Source organism: Paroedura picta, chromosome 3, assembly GCF_049243985.1.
Source record: "Paroedura picta isolate Pp20150507F chromosome 3, Ppicta_v3.0, whole genome shotgun sequence".
Classification (NCBI taxonomy): Eukaryota; Metazoa; Chordata; class Lepidosauria; order Squamata; family Gekkonidae; genus Paroedura; species Paroedura picta.
Genome location: NC_135371.1, coordinates 167,981,073 through 168,000,173, shown reverse-complemented (window position 1 = coordinate 168,000,173; position 19,101 = coordinate 167,981,073). Strand labels below are relative to the sequence as shown.

The window sequence follows — 19,101 nt, the reverse complement described above, 5'->3', positions numbered from 1 at the left end:
TACAAAAATTTTAAAACACAGGGAAAAGAGAAACCCAGTTTGACCAGCCGTGTTGTTAAGGCCTGATCTTGCTCACATCTTTTGGGAAATTAAGGCTGCTAGCTGCAGGCAGGGAAACACTTGGAAGTTTGGGAGGGTGGAGTCTGAGGAGGGCGGGGTTTAGGAAGGGGAGGGACTTCAATGGGGTGTAATGCATACAGCCTGCCTTTCAAAGTGGCCATTTTCTCCAGGAGAACCGATCATGGGGAGCTCAGTTGCAATCTCAGGAGAGCTAGGAGCGAAGTCGTGTCCGACCCATCACAACTCCATGGACAATGATCCTCCAGCCTTCCTGTCCTCTACCATTCCCCGGAGTCCATTTAAGTTTGCACCGACTGCTTCAGTGACTCCATCCAGCCACCTCATTCTCTGTCGCCCCCTTCTTCTTTTGCCCTCGATTGCTCCCAGCATTAGGCTTAACCATGGACCATTAGCTTAACTTTATGGGAAAGACTAAAGGGGCATTTTTATTTCATTTATTAATTCAATTTCTAGGCTGCTGCTCCTAGCCAGCTAGCTAGAACAAGAGTTGGTTCTTATATGCCATTTTTCTCTACCGGAAGGAGTCTCAAAGCAGCTTCCAATCGCCTTCCCTTTCCTCTCCCCACAACAGACACCCTGTGAGGTGGGTGAGGCTGCAAGAGCCCTGCCCGGTCAGAACAGCTTTATCAGTGCTGTGGCGAGCCCAAGGTCACCCAGCTGGCTGTATATAGGGGAGTGCAGAATCAAACCCGGCTTGCCAGATTAGAAGTCCACACTCCTAACCACTACACCTTTAGTGACCTTTAGAAGCTAGGGGTAGGGGTGACTTACTTAATTCCAGAGGCGTGGCCATGTGGGTCTGTTGTAGCAAAAAAAAAAAATGCAGAACAGGCGACGAGCAGCATGGTAGAGACAACGCAGTGCTGATTCTGGCATGAACTTTTGTGAGTCAGGGCTCACTTCTTCAGTTGCATGCTCCTTTGTCCCTCCTTGAAGTTAACAGTGACAGAATAAGCAAATACACTGGTTTGAACCTCGAGACTACTGATGTTCCATTGAACTGCTTTTCCATATTCAGAAATCTGCCTTGATCGTCAGTGAGTTGCCAAGCTATAAGAGGGACCTCCGTGGGGTTATCATGCTATGGAGTCCCCCCTCCCAAGCAGCCATTTTCTCCAGGGGAACTGATCTCTGTAGTCCGGATGGGGTTGCCAGCTCTGGGCTGGGGAAAACCTGGAGACTTTGGGGGTGGAGCCAGGAGTGGGCGGGATTTGGGGCAGGGAGGGACCTCCATGGGGTATCATGCAATGAAATCCACCTTCCAAGGCAGGCTTTCTCAACCACAGTATCATGAAACTCTGGACTTTCTTGACGGCCCTGGAAGGGCTTTCCGAATAAGTGGGAGTGAATTAATTTGAAAAGATATATTGTAAGTTTGTTCAACATTTATCGGGTGATACGACTATATGTGGTCACGTCAACCCCACCCCTCCCAAAATGGCCAATGATGGACCTGGAGGGGGTGGGTAGGGGATTGGATGGTGTGGGCGTGTCCACAGTTCTGTATCCAAACCATATTCTGCATGTTCGCGCCACTTCTGGGGTTTCTCAAAACCCAAAGGACGTTTCAGGGGTTTCTCAATTGCAAAAACCTTGAGAAAGGCTGAAGTAAGCAAATGCATCGTTATGTTTTTCATATTCTGAAATCTGCCTCGATCTTCAGTGACACATCAGGTTATAAGAGGCATCCCGGTGGGGGTATCATGCTATGGAGCCCACCTTCCAAGGCATCCATCTCTGTGGTCTGGAGATGAGCTGGAATTCTGGGAGATCCCCAGGCCCCACCTGGAGGCTGGCATCCTTATCGCCTCCCTGTTAAGCACCAAAAGGCTTGAGCAGGGAGAGGGTTCCATGAGAATGGCTGGAAAATCGATCTAGAAATGGCTAATTGTTTGAAAGAGCCCTCTGGTGGAACAAAGGGGGAAAAGCAGTCAGAAGAAGAAGAAGAAGAAGAAGAAGAAGAGGAGGAGGAGGAGCTGGATTTTTGTACCCCACTTTTTACAGCCCAAAAGGAATCTCAAAGCGGCTTCCTCTCCCCACAACAGACACCCCGTGAGATAGGGGAGGCTGAGAGAGTTCTGAGAGAACTGTGACAGGCCCAAGGTCACCCAGCAGGCTGCATGTGGAGTGGGGAATCAAACCCCGTTCTCCAGATTAGAGGCTGCCACTCTTAGCCACTACCCCACACTGGCTCTTGAGGGGCTAAGTCAAGAGAAATACGGATGCTCTGTTCCATAACAGCAATGAGAGCTCCACAGAGAATCCCCCAGATTGACAGCTCATCTCCAGACTACAGAGATCAGTTCCCCTGAAGGACATGGCTGCTTTGGAGGGCAAGCTATGGGGTGTTGTGCCCCAGTGAGGTCCTTCTTAGGCTCCATTCCCATATCTGAAGCTGGCACCTCTATCCCGCCGTCCTCCGCCAGTGGTCAGGGACTAACCTGGCAGTCCTAGGGTAAACACAGGGTACACCAGGGTTCCCTGTTAGGCCTCCTGGTTATGGAATAGTTGCTAAGAATGTCAGACGAAGTGGAACTTGATTTAGCAAGAGATTTCCACTGTTCTTACGTAAGAAGGCATCGTCTGGGTCAAGGAACGCACGTTCTTTTCGCCTTCACAGATCCTGAGCTTGCACTCTTGCAAACTCAAGTAGACCACGGTTATTCCAGAGTGCTGCAGCAGTTAAGAGCATGGCAAGCCAAGTTTGATTCCCCACTCCTCCACATGCAGCCAGCTGGTTGGCCTTGGGCTCATCACGTCCCTGATAGTGCTGTTCTCAAAGAGCACCATCTCTCTTGGGGTTCTCTCAGCCCCAGCTACCTCACTGGGTGTCTGTTGTGGGGAGAAGAAGGGAAGGCAGTCATAAGCCGGTTTGAGACTCCTTTGGGTGGAGAAAAGCGGGGTATCAAGACCAACTCTTCTTCTAAAAGAGATCTACCACTGCAGAAGCAAACTCAGCTCCTCTGGTATGGTGGGGGAGTTAGAACATCCCGCAGGGACCAGGGAGACCTGGGTGCAAACCCCCAGTCGGACATAAGACAACAGAGGAGTTGAGGCTATGGAATTGTCACTGAGTTTGCAGGAAGTGTTTGGGGCAGAGAATTATGCGCTCACAAGCGCACCTGGATGTCAGTGGGCACACCTCAGTGTTGTATCATGGTCTCCCCCTCGAAAAAACCCAGAATGTGAGGTTGGCTAATCTTAAAAAAAAGAAGAAGGAGAAGCCCTCAAATCGGTGACACCCCCTGCGTAGCTAGCGAAATTGCCACAGGGCCCTTGCTCTCACAAACCCCAAGCGCATGCAAATCAAAATAAGTTTCCTCACAAGGACGGAAACGCAGTCAGCAGGAAGCAGAGACCGTTTGCGAGGCTGAGCGCATGAAGCCCCAAGGCATTGCAAAAGATGTGACTTCCATGGTGCTGCCAGCCACAGCCCCGGGCGACTGAATCGGCCCAGGACTGGGTCTGGGATTCACGTCTGGCTGGCTGTGCGCTAGTCCCCTGAGGACTTGACAATGGCGGACACGGAGCCAGCTGGTAGGTGAAGCAACCTTCTGATTTCCTCCAAGCCAGGGGCATAAAGCTCACCGTGAAGACTCTGAAGGTAACGGCTTCTGGGGTCGAGCTTTGGGGATGTTTAACGTCTGGTGGGGATGACCGCGGACGCTTCGGAAATAGTTCTTTTGAGCTTCCGACGCAAAGGTCTAGGCGGGGTTCAGAGCAACGGCTTTTTCAAGGCCAGGGAAAGGTACTCTTTCCCTCTGATTGGGGAGGAAAGGCCGTTGCTCAGTGGCAGAGTGTCTGCTTGGCATGCAGAAGGTCGCAGGTTCAATCCCTGGCGTCTCCAGTCGAAAGGGTCGGGCAGGAGGGGATGGGGGAGACCTCGGCCTGAGAGCCTGGAGAGCAGCTGTGGGTCTGAGTAGGCAATACAGATACTGATGGGCTGATTCCGTCTAAGGCAGCCTAACGTACACATGGAATAAGCGTTGTTACTCATGTTATGTACATCAATCTGTTGTCATCTGAGGCAAGCGGGTTTTCTGGATTTTGTTGCCGCTTCTACAAACGCGAATGAACCCTGTCTGACAAGGGGCGACCATGAGGCAGAAGAAATTAATGCACAACGTTTGTCGTTTCCCCTTTCAGCTAGAGCTTGTCCGTTAGCATAGACTACTCTGTCTCTGAGCCACGGAAAACCTGAATGTGGCTGCATGGATGGATTTATGAATCCCAGTCAAATTCGGCAGCACTGAGAAATATGGAGTACTTATTACTTCAGAAATAATTCCTGCATTGCTATTATTCCAACGGAAGCAGAACTTCAATGCATTTGAGATTAGGAATTTACAGAGAAACTTGCTTAATATTTGAGTTCCCAAATACCTTAGGGGGGAGGATAATGAAAGGTCTCTTTTCTGGATTTTAGTAGTAGCAGATGTACACATGCTAGCCTGGCATCCCTTCTAAATTCTAAAAATTCAGAATTTAAAAGTCCATGTCGATTGCTTTGCATCTGGATTTGAAGAGGTGGGTTTCTACATGACTGGAAACATGAGAAAACGCCCCCGCAATCGGTTTCGGGTCTTGGACCTCAGGCTTCCAAGGTTAAAAAGAACGATTCTCCTTCGATCAGCCATTTTCGCTTCCAGTCAATGAGGAATTTAGAACCTATGATGAACATGAATTTCCGTTTCCTCTCCATTTTGAGTGGTTGGAACTGTGCCTGCCGCTGCTGAAGCTTCGCACAGGGACTTGTGAAAACGCAGGGCCAGAAGAAACAGCAATCACACAACCCATTCCAAACCCTGGGATTGTGAATACAACAAACCATCCCCATCCCATCAATGGATTGTGGAGGGCCACACAAATACTACAAGAGGTTTGGGGTCAAGAAGAGCTTGAGTACTGTATGCAGTTCTGGAGGCCTCACTTCAAGTAGATAAAATTGAAAGGGTACAGAGGAGAGCGACGAGGATGATCTGGGGCCAAGGGACCAAGCCCTATGAAGATAGGTTGAGGGACTTGGGAATGTTCAGCCTGGAGAAAAGGAGGTTGAGAGGGGACATGATAGCCCTCTTTAAGTATTTGAAAGGTTGTCACTTGGAGGAGGGCAGGATGCTGTTTCTATTGGCTGCAGAGGAGAGGACACGCAGTAATGGGTTTAAACTACAAGTACAACGATATAGGCTAGATATCAGGAAAAGGTTTTTCACCGTCAGAGTAGTTCAGCAATGGAATAGGCTGCCTAAGGAGGTGGTGAACTCCCCCTCACTGGCAGTCTTCAAGCAAAGGTTGGATACACACTTTTCTTGGATGCTTTAGGATGCTTAGGGCTGATCCTGCGTTGAGCAGGGGGTTGGACTAGATGGCCTGTATGGCCCCTTCCAACTCTATGATTCTATGAGTAAATAAAAAACCCCAAATGGTTGGTAGAATCATTCAAGACGCTCAGGCAACTGAGCATGCTAGAATGCAAAGGAAACGACACATAACACATCCCTCCGATTGGCTAGCCCATCTAAACTGGGACATTTCGTTTCTATCCCAAATGATGTTAAGTTGGAGGAATTCAAGTCCCCAGGTGGGTCCTGGAGATCCCCTGGCATCACAGGTCATCTCCAGACTAAAGTGACCAGTTCTCCTTGGGAGGTCCCCTCCCGCTCCAAATTCTACCCATTCCTGGCTCCACCTCCAAAGTCTCCAGGTATTTCCCAACCTAGAGCTGCCTACCCTAATCTGGGAGACCAAGAGAGCCCAACCAAACTCCTTCCTATCAAGATCCCACCCGCAATAATCTTTAAAGTCCTTTATTATTATTATTATTATTATTATTATTATTATTATTATTATTATTATTATTATTATTATTTAATTTTTAGACCGCCCTTCTCCTAATAGGTCTCAGGGCGGTTTACAACATAAATAGTTAAAACACAATAAAATCCCCATAAAAACCCCAATTAAAAGTTACATATAACATATCACATAACATATAGCGGCGGTGGTCACAATTCTGATCTTAAGAAGATCATCATCTTTAAGAAGATCATCTTCCAGAAACAGGCTGAGCTACTAAGCAAGAAAAGCATGAACCCGACTTATCACAATTCTTCCCTGCTGTGTTAACTTCTACACTGATAACTGCCCTTGAGGTTTATAATTAAAAGGGCCTGGTGGATCAATGAGAGGGAAGGTAGAAAGACAGATGGGAGGAGCTATTTTTTGGGTTTGGTTTTTGTTTTGCCAATGAGAGAAGGTATGGATTGAAGCAACTCAACTGATAGCCAGAAGATGGGGGTGAGAACTCTGTTCCAAGGCTGTTATATCCACGAGGCACTTGTAGCACCTGCTATGAGTCCCATACTTCAAAGGGCCTTGCACAGTGCCTCCCCCCATGGATCCGGGCTGTAGCCTCTCTCCTCACCCCTTTTCCCTCTTTTAGGACACTCAGAGTGACATCCTTTTCCACTGTGAGGTGGGGCCCTCTGGCCCAAGTTGGGCTGCTCCTGCCGCAATTGTCCACTGCTCTGGTGCTACAGGCTCAGAAATCCTTAAACCACGTCAGTTTCGAGACCTTGAGCTCTGCTTGAATATTTTGGTCACGTGCAATCATTATTACAAAACTGAGGAAATCTAACAGTGAAACTAGATAATTCCTAGGATTCCAGCCTTTGGTTGTTTTGATGATAATCGTTAAAGACTCTGAAGACAAGAACTTTTCTTCATATTTAATGTTGACCTCGACTTGGCAGTGGGGAGGTGGGGCAAGGCTGTGGGGAACCCCTGCCTCCGTAGGGGAGGAGGGTGTTGGCAACCCTAGCAGGAAATTGAATTGAGCCAGGTTATTTCTCATCTAGGTCCAACTTCTTATCTGCAAAATAATTTTGCAGCAGACTCTGTCCGCTTAACTTCAACCAGGGCCACCTTCAGCCAGGGCCACCAACCAGATTTCACCTTCTAAAATAGCTGTTTTCACCAGATGACAAGATCTTTAAGTATATGAAAGACTGTCACTTGGAGAAGGGCAGGGAAAGTTTCTGTGGCAGCAGTAATGTGTTTAAACTACCAGCTAGATATCAGGGGGAGAAATCACATAGTAGTTCAGCAGTGGAATAGGCTGCCTAAGGAGTTGGTGAGCTCCCCCTCACTGGTGGTCTTCAAGCAGTAGCTGGACAGATACTTCTCCTGGATGCTTTAGGCTGACCCTGCATTGAGCAGGGGATGGAACTAGATGGCCTGTCTGGCCCCTTCCAACTCTATGATTCTGTTATTCTAAGCAGTGGCTGGACAGATACTTCTCCTGGATGCTTTGGGCTGACCTTGCATTGAGCAGGGGGTTGGACTAGATGGCCTGTCTGGCCTTTCCAACTCCATGATTCTGTTATTCTAAGCAGTGGCTGGACAGATACTTCTCCTGGATGCTTTGGGCTGACCTTGCATTGAGCAGGGGGTTGGACTAGATGGCCTGTCTGGCCCCTTTCAATTATGACCTCTGTCACCTGTGGATTTGCTATGTTGTGCGGGGGGTTAGACTAGATGACCCTCAGTATCCCTTCTAGTTCTGTGTTTCTATGATACATGTAGTAGGCACAGCCCACCTGAGAACACTGAAAGACCCCATAGATCTGCTCTTATGTTCATTGCTTGAAATGGGAGACAACTGCTACACAAGCAAACAAAAATGCTTGATCCCAGATCAACCTTTCATTTTGCCACGTGTGAAGGGAATCTAGTGCCTTCTCTTCAGAAGTTTTATATATCTGTTCCGCGAGAAGGCAGAAGTTCCACTTCCCTTTGCGTTTCTCTTACTTCATTTCACAGAATGTGTTGCATTTTTTTTTACAAAAAAAGCGTCTTTCCCTGCTTCGGTTAGAATGATATTTCCGTTCGGGGGCCTTTATGGGGAAGAGACGTGAAAAATGAGATTCTAAGAACGGCTCAGTTGACAACCAGGAGGGCTCGTTCACACGTGGGCCAGATTTCTACATAGGCAAATTACTAGGCGAATCACGTGCGGATCATTATGTGCTTTTTACAAACCCTTCTTGCGTAATCACTTTTAAAAGGACGTGGACAAAATGGAGAAGGGGCAGAGGAGAGTGATGAGGATGATCCGGGGCCTGGGGACCAAACCCTGGTGGACAATAGTGGCCAGATAACAAGAAGAAAATTTTTCCCAGTTCAGCAGTGGGAATAGGCTGCCCAAGCAGGTGGTGAGCTCCCCTTCACTGGCAGTTTTGAAGCAGCAGCTGGACACATACTTATCATGGCTGCTTTAGGCTGATCCTGCATTGAGCAGGGGGTGGGGCTAAATGGCCTGTCTGGCCCCTCCCAACTCTATGATTCTATGATTCTAATCAGTGGCTGGACAGAGACTTCTCCTGGATGCTTGAGGCTGATCCTGCATTGAGCAGGGAGTGGGACTAAATGGCCTGTCTGGCCCCTTCCAACTCTATGGTTCTATGAATTACCCTGGGGAAAAATAGAATAATGCTTGAGTCCAGCAGCACCTTTAAGACCTGTTCTGTTGGTGGAGTCTGAATATGCCAAGAGACTACAGCTCCATGGATTTCTGATTTTGAGTTTATATGGGTTTTTTACACTGTGATTTCCAGGCTCTAAGTGGGTCCTGAGGATCCCCTGGAATTACAGCTGATCTCTAGACTACAGAGATTAGTTCCTTTAGAGAAAATGAATGCTTTGGAGGGTGAAATCTGTAGCATCATACCCCTGCTGTGGTCTGCGACCTCCCCAGGGTTGATCCCCAAATCTCCAGGAGTTTTCCCACCGGGATGTAGCAACCCTACCCCCCTAAATCCTCCACAGGTGGTTAAGGGGGACCCAACAACCCTAATCAAGAAGCTCTGGATTTTTTTGCCTCTCCAGCAAGCGAGACTTCCTGCCATAGTGAAGCAAGCCTGCCTTTAAGGCGACCACATCCTGTTTGGAGAGGAGAATGGCTGAGAAAGCGCCAGCATGGCGTTGTGGTTAAGAGTGGCAGCTTCTAATCTGGCAAACCAGGTTTGATTTCCCGCTCCTCCACATGCAGCCAGCTGGGTGCCCTTGGGTTAGTCACAGCCCTAATAGTGCTGTTCTCACAGGGCAGTATCTCTTGGAGTTCTCTCAGCCCCACTTACTTCACAGGGTGTCCTGTTGTGGGAAGAGTAAGGCAAGGCGATTTGTCAGCAGCTTTGAGACTCCTTCTGGCACTAAAAAGCAGGGTATAAAAAACACCTCTTCTTTGTTCTCTTTATTTCGACTGTAAGCCGCTTTGAGACTCCTTCAGGTAGAGAAAAGTGGCATATAAGAACCAGCTCTTCTTCTTCAATAATATCAGGGCTCTCTCAACCCCACCTACCTCACAGGGTGTCTGTTGTGGGGAGAGGAAAGACGACTGTAAGCCGCTTTGAGACTCATTCAGGTAGAGAAAAGCGGCATATAAGAACCAACTCTTCTTGTACATAGTGGCCAGCCAGTTTCTTAGGGCAGCCACCAACAAGGCAGAGCGGTCAAGGCCTTTATGAGAACATAAGAAGGGCCCTGTTGGATCAGACCAGTGGTCCATCTGGTACCACATCCTGTCTCACACAGCAGCCAGCCAGTATCTCTGGAGGTCCAACAACAGGGCAGAGAGGCTGAGGCCTTATCTTGATGTTGCCTCCTGGCTCTGAATGTGGAGGATCCCCCGCAGTATCCTCTATGAACTTATTTAATCCCCCTTTAAAACTGTTTCTTCCTGTGGCCATCATTCCATCCTCTGGCCACAAATGCCACACTGGAATCACTTTCTGTGTAAAGTAGCATTTCTCTACCTGTCAGTCCTGAACCTCCAGTTCATCAGACAGTGGGGGGGGGGGACGTCTCTTTCAGTGATTGGCTGGGCAGCGCTGATGTCACAACGAAGCTGAGCTTGACTGTGATGTCACAAGAGGTCAGTTGGGCTTGAGGACAGGGAGACTGGCCAAGTGGCTGCTGGGGTCTGCAGTGAGCTGCAAAAGAAGAGCCTGAGGAAAGGGTAGGGGGGCAAGGGCATTTGAAGAGAGCTGGGAAGAGAAGGCAGTCCGTGTGATATGAAAACCATCTTCAAATGCTTGAAGGGCTGTCCTATAGAACAGTGACCCCCAACCTTTTTATCACTGGGGACCGGTCAACGCTTGACAATTTTACTGAAGCCCGGGGGAGGCAATTTTTGCCAAGGGATGTCGCTGCCGCCGCCCGAGCCCCTGCTCCGCTTGCTTTCCTGGCAGCGCCCCTGACTTCCCGCCGTCTGCTGGGGGGCACTGCCAGCAGCAGCTGCGCAGTGCCACACCAAGGGGGAGCCCCAGCCATGGCAGCCACCAGAGAGCACCAAAGGTGAACTGGCGGCAGAGTGGCAGGGCAGCACCCGAGACAACAGCTGGGGAGGAGGGCGAGGAGGAGGCGCGGCCCGGTACTAATTGATCTACGGACCGGTCCTGGTCTCCGGACCGAGGGTTGGGAACCACTGCTATAGAAGATGGAGCAGAGTTGTTTCCTGTTTTCCCAGAGGGTTAGACCAGAACCAATGGGCTGAAATTAATCCGAAAGAATTTTCGGCTAAACATCCAGAAGTTCCTAGCAGAGCAGTTCCTCAGGGGAACAGGCTTCCTCGGAAGGTGATGGGTTCTCCCTCTTTGGATGTTTTTAAAGCAGAGGCTAGATAGTCATCTGAGAGAAATGCTGATTTTATGGACTCAGGCAGATTGTGAGTGGGTGGGCAGGAAGGGATGTGCCATTGTTTGTCTCTAGTGGCATTTCTTTGCATGCCCAGGGACTTGCTGATCGCTACTATGGGATGGTAGGTGAATTTCCTCCAGGCCAGGCTGGATTTTGTTTGTGTGTGTGTGTGGGTCATTTGGGCATGAAATTGGGGTGGGCAGGCAGTTGTGAGTGTCCTGCATTGTGCAGGGGATTGGATTAGATGACCCAGGAGGTCCCTTCCAACTCTATGATTCTATGATTCCTGTTCATAGGTTAGGGATGCCATCTCCAGGCTGGGAAATACCTTGCGATTAGGGGGGTGGAGCCTGAAGAAGAGGGAGACCCCAGCCAGATTCAATGCCACAGAGGCCACCTTCCAAAGGTGAACTGATCTCTATCAGCTGACAGCCTCCAGGTGGAAACAGCATAGACGAGGGGAAAAACCTGACCGCTTAGCTACCCGTCGTAGAAACAAATAACCACCTTTATTTTCAGGAAGTGATGTCATAATGGGGGCTGGTTATAAAACACATTTTCCTATCAATTTCCTCTACGACATCAGTGTAAAATGAAATGAAGGATATCATAGATATGTCTTTTTCATTTCATATAGTCACGTAAAATCCATTGCTTTCCTGTTATTTAATCTCAAATGTATCCAAGATTAGGCCTGGCAACATGCTGCAAATCTGACACCACCAAAAATGTGCCTCCTTTTACAGTCGGGTTTGCCAGCAAGGGATGGAGGGGAGAGGGGAGGGTTGCTAGACTGAGGCTGGGAAACACCTAGAAATTTGCGCGTTGAACCTTGAGAGGATACAGACCTCGATGGGCTACAAGGCCACAGAATCCATCCTCCAAGGTGGCCGTTTTCTCCAGGGGAACTGACCTCTGTAATCTGATGAGCTGTAATTCCAAGGGATCCCCAGGTCCCACCTGGAGGTCCCTGAAATACGAACCAGGGCCAACCCTGCTTAGCGTCTGAGATCTGATGAGATTGCCCTAGCCTGGACTGTCCTGGGCCCATTCTGCACATGCTAGATAATGCGCTTTCAATGCACTTTTGAAGTAGATTTTCCTGTTCAGCACAGAAAAATCCGGCTGCAAAAGCACACTGAAAGTGCATTAGTTTGTATGTGAGGAATGGACCCTGGTCAGAAAAATGGAATTAGAGTTGAAAACAGTGCAATTAAAAACCCGCATGCATGGAGTTAGGGAATCATATTCATTCATTCATTCTCAAATTTTCAGATCGCCACTCCTGGGATCAATCAGCTCATGGCTGTTGATATAGATCTAAAATCCCATAAAACAGTAAATTCCCATACGAAACCCAAAATAGCGGTAAAAAACACAACAGGATGATGATGATGATGATGATTATATTTGGATTTCTAGACCGCCACTCACAATGGCTTGTGACGGGTTACAGCACATATAAAACCCCAATAAAAAACCCCAATAAAATTCATCTAACCAGAACCATACTATAATTACAAACAATTCCCAAGATGTCCAGAATGGTGGACTAAACTCGGCCATTCTCCACTAAGGGGCAAGGGGTCGTTGACCATTAACCCGCCTAAGATTGACCCAGGATGATCCACTATACTTCTCCCATCCCGCTCCCCTACATAAAATGATTGTCAATCCTCCAGGGGTCAGCTACAAGGTATGTCCTGGCAGGCTGTCTACAGGCCTGCACAGGGGAGGAGCAGTTCTTCCTAGCCTGGCCTCAACCAAATGCCTAGCGGAAGAGCTCTGTCTTACAGGCCCCGCGGAACGTCAAAAGCTCCATCAGGGCCCTTAGCTCTTCAGGGAGATCATTGCACCAGGTTAGGGCCAGGACCAAAAAGACCCTGGCCCTGGTCAAGGCCAGGTGGCCCCCCGGGGCCGGGGACAACCAGCAGATTCATACCTGCAGAGCGAAGAACTCTGTGAGAGGCATAGGGAGACAAGCAGTCCCCTCAGGTAAGTGGAGCCCAGGCCTGTTCATGACCGTACTGCAGAATCAGCCCTGGTCTCAGCCTTAGGCCTAGTGGAAGAGTGCCGTCTCACAGACCTAGCGGAACTTTGGCAGCTCCATCAGAGTCTGGATCTCAACAGGCCACTCATTTTGCCTGGTTGGAGCCAGGGCCGAAAAGGCCCAGACTCTGATCGAGACCAGGTGCACATCCTGGGAGCTAGGGATCAACAGCAAATGGGTGTTTGCCGAGCATAATTCTCCCTGAAGGAACGATTGGATGAGCCAATCCTTCAGAATTCAAAGGCACGGCATGCATGGAGGGAGGAAATGATGCTATTACAGCTGGATCCCAGTTAGCAAAGCATTTCTTGCCATCTGGAAAAGCTCTTGTGCATGGGGAAGACAGATATGCTCTTTCAAGAGAAGTCACTGTGGGGTCGTCACCTGTGGCGCAAGCCAAGTGGACTGCTCTGCGTGTTGGAAGGATGACTTTCTTCTCCGTCAGTGAATCCTTTGGCCCCCGGTGACATCTGGAGCGCATCCATATTGCTAAGGGTGCCGCTTTCAATGCCTCCCAGTAATTTTAATGTGACACCAAGGTTGAGAATGGGGAGTGCGTGGTTAGGCTTAGTATTTCTTTGCTGGGACAAGCCTCCACCCCCCCTGAAATTGCTCTTTAATCTTGTTCTTCCCCTCCAGGCCTCAACAATCAAGTGAAAGGAGCCGAGAACAAGAAACGCTACAGCGAGATTTTCCGGAGTTTGGACAACCTAGAAATTTCCATTGGAAATGCGTATGTATTCTGACAAGAAAGCAGGCAATAATCAATGCAAGTACATAACATCAGGGTTAGCAGCAGGTCATTGTGACCGGAACAGTCCCAGTGAATGAGCCAGGAGCAATCTTCGCTGGGAAAAGCACAAGTATGTTCAGCTAACTAGGCTTTTACTCACCTGTCCTGGATAAGAACACAAGAGAAGCCATGTAGGATCAGGCCAATGGCCCATCCAGTCCAACATTCTGTGTCACACAGTGGCCAAAACCCAGGGGCCATCAGGAGGTCCACCAGTGTCTTTAAGAACATAAGAGAAGACATGCTGAATCATGCCAATGGTCCACCTAGTCCAATATTCTGTGTCACCCAGGGACCAAAGCCCAGGTGTCATCAGGAGGTCCACCAATGGCATTAAGAACATAAGAGGAGCCATGTCGCATCAGGCCAATGGCCCATATAATCCAGCACTCTGTGTCACACAATGGCCAAAACTCAGTTGTCATCTGGAGTTCCACTAGCAGGGCCAGAACTCCAGAAGCCCTCCCATTGTTGCTCCACAAGCACCAAGAATACAGAGCATCACTGCACTAGGTAGAGTGTTCCATCTATACTGTGTGGCTAACAGCCACCAATGGTCCTCTGCTCTGTATGCTTCTCCAATCCCCTCTTGAAGTTGTCCATGCTTGTAGTCGCCACCCTTTAGCGGTGAATTCCATGTTGTCAATTTCTCAGGTTGAAGAAGTACTGCTTTTGATCCATTCTAAGCGTCCTGCTCATTAATTTCACTGAGTGCCCACAAGAGCGACCCACCTCAATATACCTTAGCTGTGGGTGTCCCTCACATTGGATTTTTTTTATCAACATTGTTGAGCTACCCATTGTAGCTAGGAATGTGATGATGTCTTATCAAAAATGTTTTGGTGCAAATTATTCTCTTCCTTTTCCCTCATGGTAATGAATTAAATAAATGAAAAACTGCTGCTCTTCAACGGCCCGTAGAGCCCTTGGCCTGAGGCAGGCAGGTATCTCACTCTGCCTCATGATAAAGGAAGGACCTGTTCATTCTCGTATGTCATCCCCCCGTCGGTTCACTTTTCTCCGCAGGGCAGTTGATTTCTTTGTTGACGACATGGCGGCCAACAGCACCGGAGACCCAAACGCACAGCCTGAACAACTGCAGGTATGAAACAACTGAGGTGTGCAACAACTGTGTGTTAAACCAAGCAAATGAGGCTTTGGGAAGGGCGGAGAGGGTCTTTTTTTTTTTTTTGGAACTGATTGACTACTTCAAAAAATTCTGTCCCTCAATTCCACCTATCTCTTCTGTTTCTCAGACGGATGAAAGGTTCTGTGAGCAGGACAGAAGTTCAGGGGCTGAAGATCCAGCAAACATGACAGGTAACAGCAAGGAAAGAACAAAAGGACCACATTTGAGTAGGATCTGCTCTGCCTTTTCATTATAACCTTTTCCCTCCATCCCAACAGCACTTTGCAGAACATGCAGGCTCTCATCCTGCTGGCTCATCCCATCACCAGTCAGCTGGGCTGATGGGAGAAACTGCAGGGACAAAGGTTGGGTTATCAGGATTAGTAATCCCGAAGTGATATCATGCTGAGCAGTGCTCTAGCACATGCCCAAAACTCTATGGTAAAACCAAATTCTAGAATGAACAAATTCTGGAGTGTCACTGGTGATGTGATGACATCACTTCTTGGTTATGCTGGAAGTGACATCACTGCCTCACTGGTGACATCATTACATTGCCAGCAGGACACCTGACCTGGTTCCCAACTGAGCACTGGTTCCTAACCTTGAACTGGGAACATGGCTGACCTGGAATTTGTTCTGAGCAGTAGCGTGGAGCCTCTCTCTCTTTGGTTGCCTGGCAACTGCCAACATGCTTCCACATGGGAACGGAAGGAGCTTGGTGGTGTATCTTTCATAACACTACTATTGAATGGATGACAACTGGAATGATGACAAGGGAGTGCTGGAGACCCCATAATGGCATGTCCAGAGCTGCTCACGTGCCTTTGAAGAACTCTCCCATGTTTTCTGATCTATATTATCATTGATTCTTGTCTACTGCCACCTGAAACATTTGAGTGGATCATATTAAACATTCAGAAAGGATCAGAATGCTGTGATAAAGAAAATGGCAGAATACTTAGAAGGGTTAGCTTACAAGTATGGGGGCTCTTTCTGCATTCTCCTCTTACTCACTGATAAAGTAAAGTGGTCAATTCAATATCACACAAATTTTATATGTCCAAAGTAAAAACCTAGTTTAAATCTGCTGGAAGATATGCACGGCATAAGCCAGTGTAATATTGAGTTGACCACTAGAGGGCACAAAACACAAGTGGAACAGAAACACACACAGACCCCTGAAGAAACAGGAACTTACCAGCAAGTAAAATGAGAATGCGAAAAAGACCCTGGTTTGCAATGACGGCTGAATGAGCAAAACTTCCCCAAACTTTTCTGGTTCATGATGACCCTGAGTCCCAAGGGTCATCATGCCCGACAAGATCTAATTCTGATCATGATTTGGTCCCCGGCTCAGTGGCATGGCTGTCCCAGCTGCTTTGCTAGCTACTCACTGACACACGTCTTTTCCTTTCCTCAGCGGAAGAGGCCGATGAGATGCTGATCAAGTGCGATGGGGGTGTGGAAGCGGCTCTGGAGTACGCCAAGATGTGGTGCAAATACGTCAAGGAGCTCCTGAGCTGGGTGGACAAACGTCTCAATTATGGTGGGCTTCCTTGTTCTAAATAAGCCAACTGTGACTCCAAATGCCCATTCCCCCATATGCCCCCTCCCTTTTAAATGAAGCATCCCTTCCAAATGACGTTTCCCTGCGATTATACGGCCAAAATAAAAATCACTCCTCCTGGACAGAGGCTACAAATTATTATGTCATAACTGTTGGCCCCCCAAATCTGGCCGCAAGGGGCAGGGGGCAACATACCTGAAGAAGTGACTCGTGAAAGATCACATTTAAATAAACAAGATTTCAGCCCAGTTGTCCTTTAATGACCAATAAGATTTCTGAGATACAAATGTTGGAGGCCCTGATTCATATGTCCCAAGCTTGTCTGATCTTGTCAGATTGTGGAAGCCAAGCAGGGTCAGTGCTTAGTACTTCAATGGGAGACCACCAAGGAAGTTCTGGGTGGGCTAAGCAAAGGCAGTCAATGGCCAAGCACCTCTCAATGTCTCTTGCCTTAAAAAACCCTACAAGGCTGTAACATGATATCTTTGTATACCACACCAAGAAGCTTTTGAGAGTCAAAGATCTCTTTGACAATATCTGATGAAGAGAGTTTTGACTCTCAAAAGATTATACCCTAGAAATCTTGATCTTTACGGTGCAACTGGACTCTTCTACTCCAGGCCCAACATACCTACCTGTTTATATCCTGCTGGAAATTTATTTTGCTACAATAGATTAACACGGCTTGCCCTTTAGCTTTTCGAAACCCCATGTTTTTGCTGTGGACTACCTATCATGCATCCTCTTTACAAATCCCCTGTTGGTGTCATTTACAGAGACTGAGTTTGCAAAGAACATCTCGAAGATTGCCGAAATGGGCAGGAGTGCCGTCAACCAGCAGGTAAATGTTTCCTGGCTGCTCTCATCTCAGATTTCCCTTTGCTTGTTGTGTGAAACTGTTTTGGTGTGAGTGACTTTTTGGCTTCACTTAATATTTAGAAGCATAAGAGGAGGTAGGGGCCAGACAGGCCATCTAGTCTCACCCCCTGCTCAATGCAGGATCAGCCTAAAGCATCCAGAAGTCTCTGTCCAGCCACTGCCTAGAACCATAGAATTCTAGAGTTGGAAGGGGCCAGACAGGCCTTCTAGTCCCACCCCCTGCTCAATGCAGGATCAGCCTAAAGCATCCTGGGTGTAAACTGCACGGAGCTTTTATTCCAACCCCAGATCGATTCAGTCCCTGCCCTCTACACAGAATGCGATTTCTGTTTGGATTTTGGGCGATTTTAATTTTCCTTCTGCAGCAAGAAGGATTGATCCGGAGTGATCTTACCTTTATTGTGCGATATCTGAGACTGCTGTTAATCCTGAATAAAGAAAGCTCCGTGGTAGAGAACCTCTGATAGGCTACACCTGGTCATGTGACACACTTGCCTTAAAGGAGAGGCCCCTAACTTCTCTCAACTTCTGTCGGTCCTGGATTTTTCCTCCCTCCTCTGCCTTTTTCGATCCTCTCCCCCTCCCCTCCAAGAAAAGAAAGAGGCTCCCTGCTTGGCTCCTCTCCCCCCCTTCAAGAAAAGAAAGAGCCCCCCCCCCACCTTCTGAGCCTCCCTAACCATGTGCAGAAGACTTTCCTGTTTCAATGGGGAGGAGGGGGGAGAGGAAGACCCGAGTTCAAAGCGATCTGAATTCACCAGGATTGACAATGGAATAAAGAAAGTAAGTGTAGACTCTGCCCAGGAGAAGTCTCTGTCCAGCCACTGCTTAGAATTATAGAATCCTAGGGTTGGGAGGGGCCGGGAAGCCATCTAGTCCCACCCCCTGCTCAATGCAGGATCAGTCTAAAGCATCCAGGAGAAGTATCTGTCCAGCCGCTGCCTAAAACTATAGAATTCTAGAGTTGGAAGGGGCCAGACAGGCCATTCAGTCCCCCCACTTTCTCAATGCAGGATCAGCCTAAAGCTTCCATGATAAATCTCTGTCCAGCTTCTGCTTAAAGACCACCAGTGAGGGGAAGCCCACCACCCCCTTAGGCAGCTGATTCCATTGCTGAATTACTCTCACTGTGAAATTTTTGTCCTAATATCTAGCCAGTACCATTCTACATGTAGTTTAACCCAATTCCTGGGGGGGGGGGGGGGCTATTCTCTACAGCCAACAGGAACCACTCCCTGCCCTCCTCCAAGTGACAGCCTTTCAAATATTTAAAGACAACAATCACACACACACCCCAACTGCCTCGAAATCTGAAAGGTCATTGTTAGCCTGCTCCAGATTTAGTCTAGGGTGGCATGTTAGCTTCAGAATATATATATATATAGAGAGAGAGAGAAGATATGGATAGGAATATGGATTACTACATCTAAAGGCATCATTTTTCAAATGCATATGAAGATGAATTGATCGCCTGCCACACGGAGAGGCAAGTGTTTCAGTGTGTCATTTCCAATAAAGTGCTGACCAAAGGCAGCTGCTGCATTCGGGCCTGATGTCATTAACCTTTATTGGCACTCCAGAATATTACTAAGTATATCTGGCAGGAGGTCGGAGCAAGAGAAAATATAAATAGACAACCGTAAAACAGATAAATGCACTAAAAGAGCTTAATTCTGGCTAGAACTACTTCAACTAAACATTTATTTTTAAAAAGGTAACCATTGTGTACCTGCTGCAGCAGCAAATTTTTAATGCTGAAATCTCTTGGCGAATACTATACAGCAGGGGTGGCCAAACTGTGGCTCTTCAGATGTCTATGGACTACAGTTCCCATGAGTCCCTGCCAGCCTCTACCCAGATTTCTTTGATTATAGTAATTTGTATTCTGCTGATATTCCCTGCCTCAA

General features: G+C 48.1%; 1 protein-coding gene across 8 annotated transcripts in view; it reads left to right on the top strand.

The window, feature by feature from the left end:
• The window catches only part of GMIP (GEM interacting protein), a 56,890-nt gene that overhangs the window by 12,879 nt on the left and 24,910 nt on the right, over positions 1–19,101 (top strand). For 6 of the 8 annotated variants that reach the window (XM_077329337.1, XM_077329336.1, XM_077329335.1 and 3 more), the window contains exons 3-7: positions 13,466–13,559; positions 14,646–14,721; positions 14,876–14,939; positions 16,172–16,297; positions 17,095–17,159. In XM_077329337.1, the coding sequence (XP_077185452.1) occupies positions 13,466–13,559; positions 14,646–14,721; positions 14,876–14,939; positions 16,172–16,297; positions 17,095–17,159 (425 nt within the window). Of the gene's footprint in view, positions 1–3,409; positions 3,686–13,465; positions 13,560–14,645; positions 14,722–14,875; positions 14,940–16,171; positions 16,298–17,094; positions 17,160–19,101 lie in introns of those variants that run through there. The other 2 variants (XM_077329340.1, XM_077329342.1) reach the window with 2 other exon arrangements.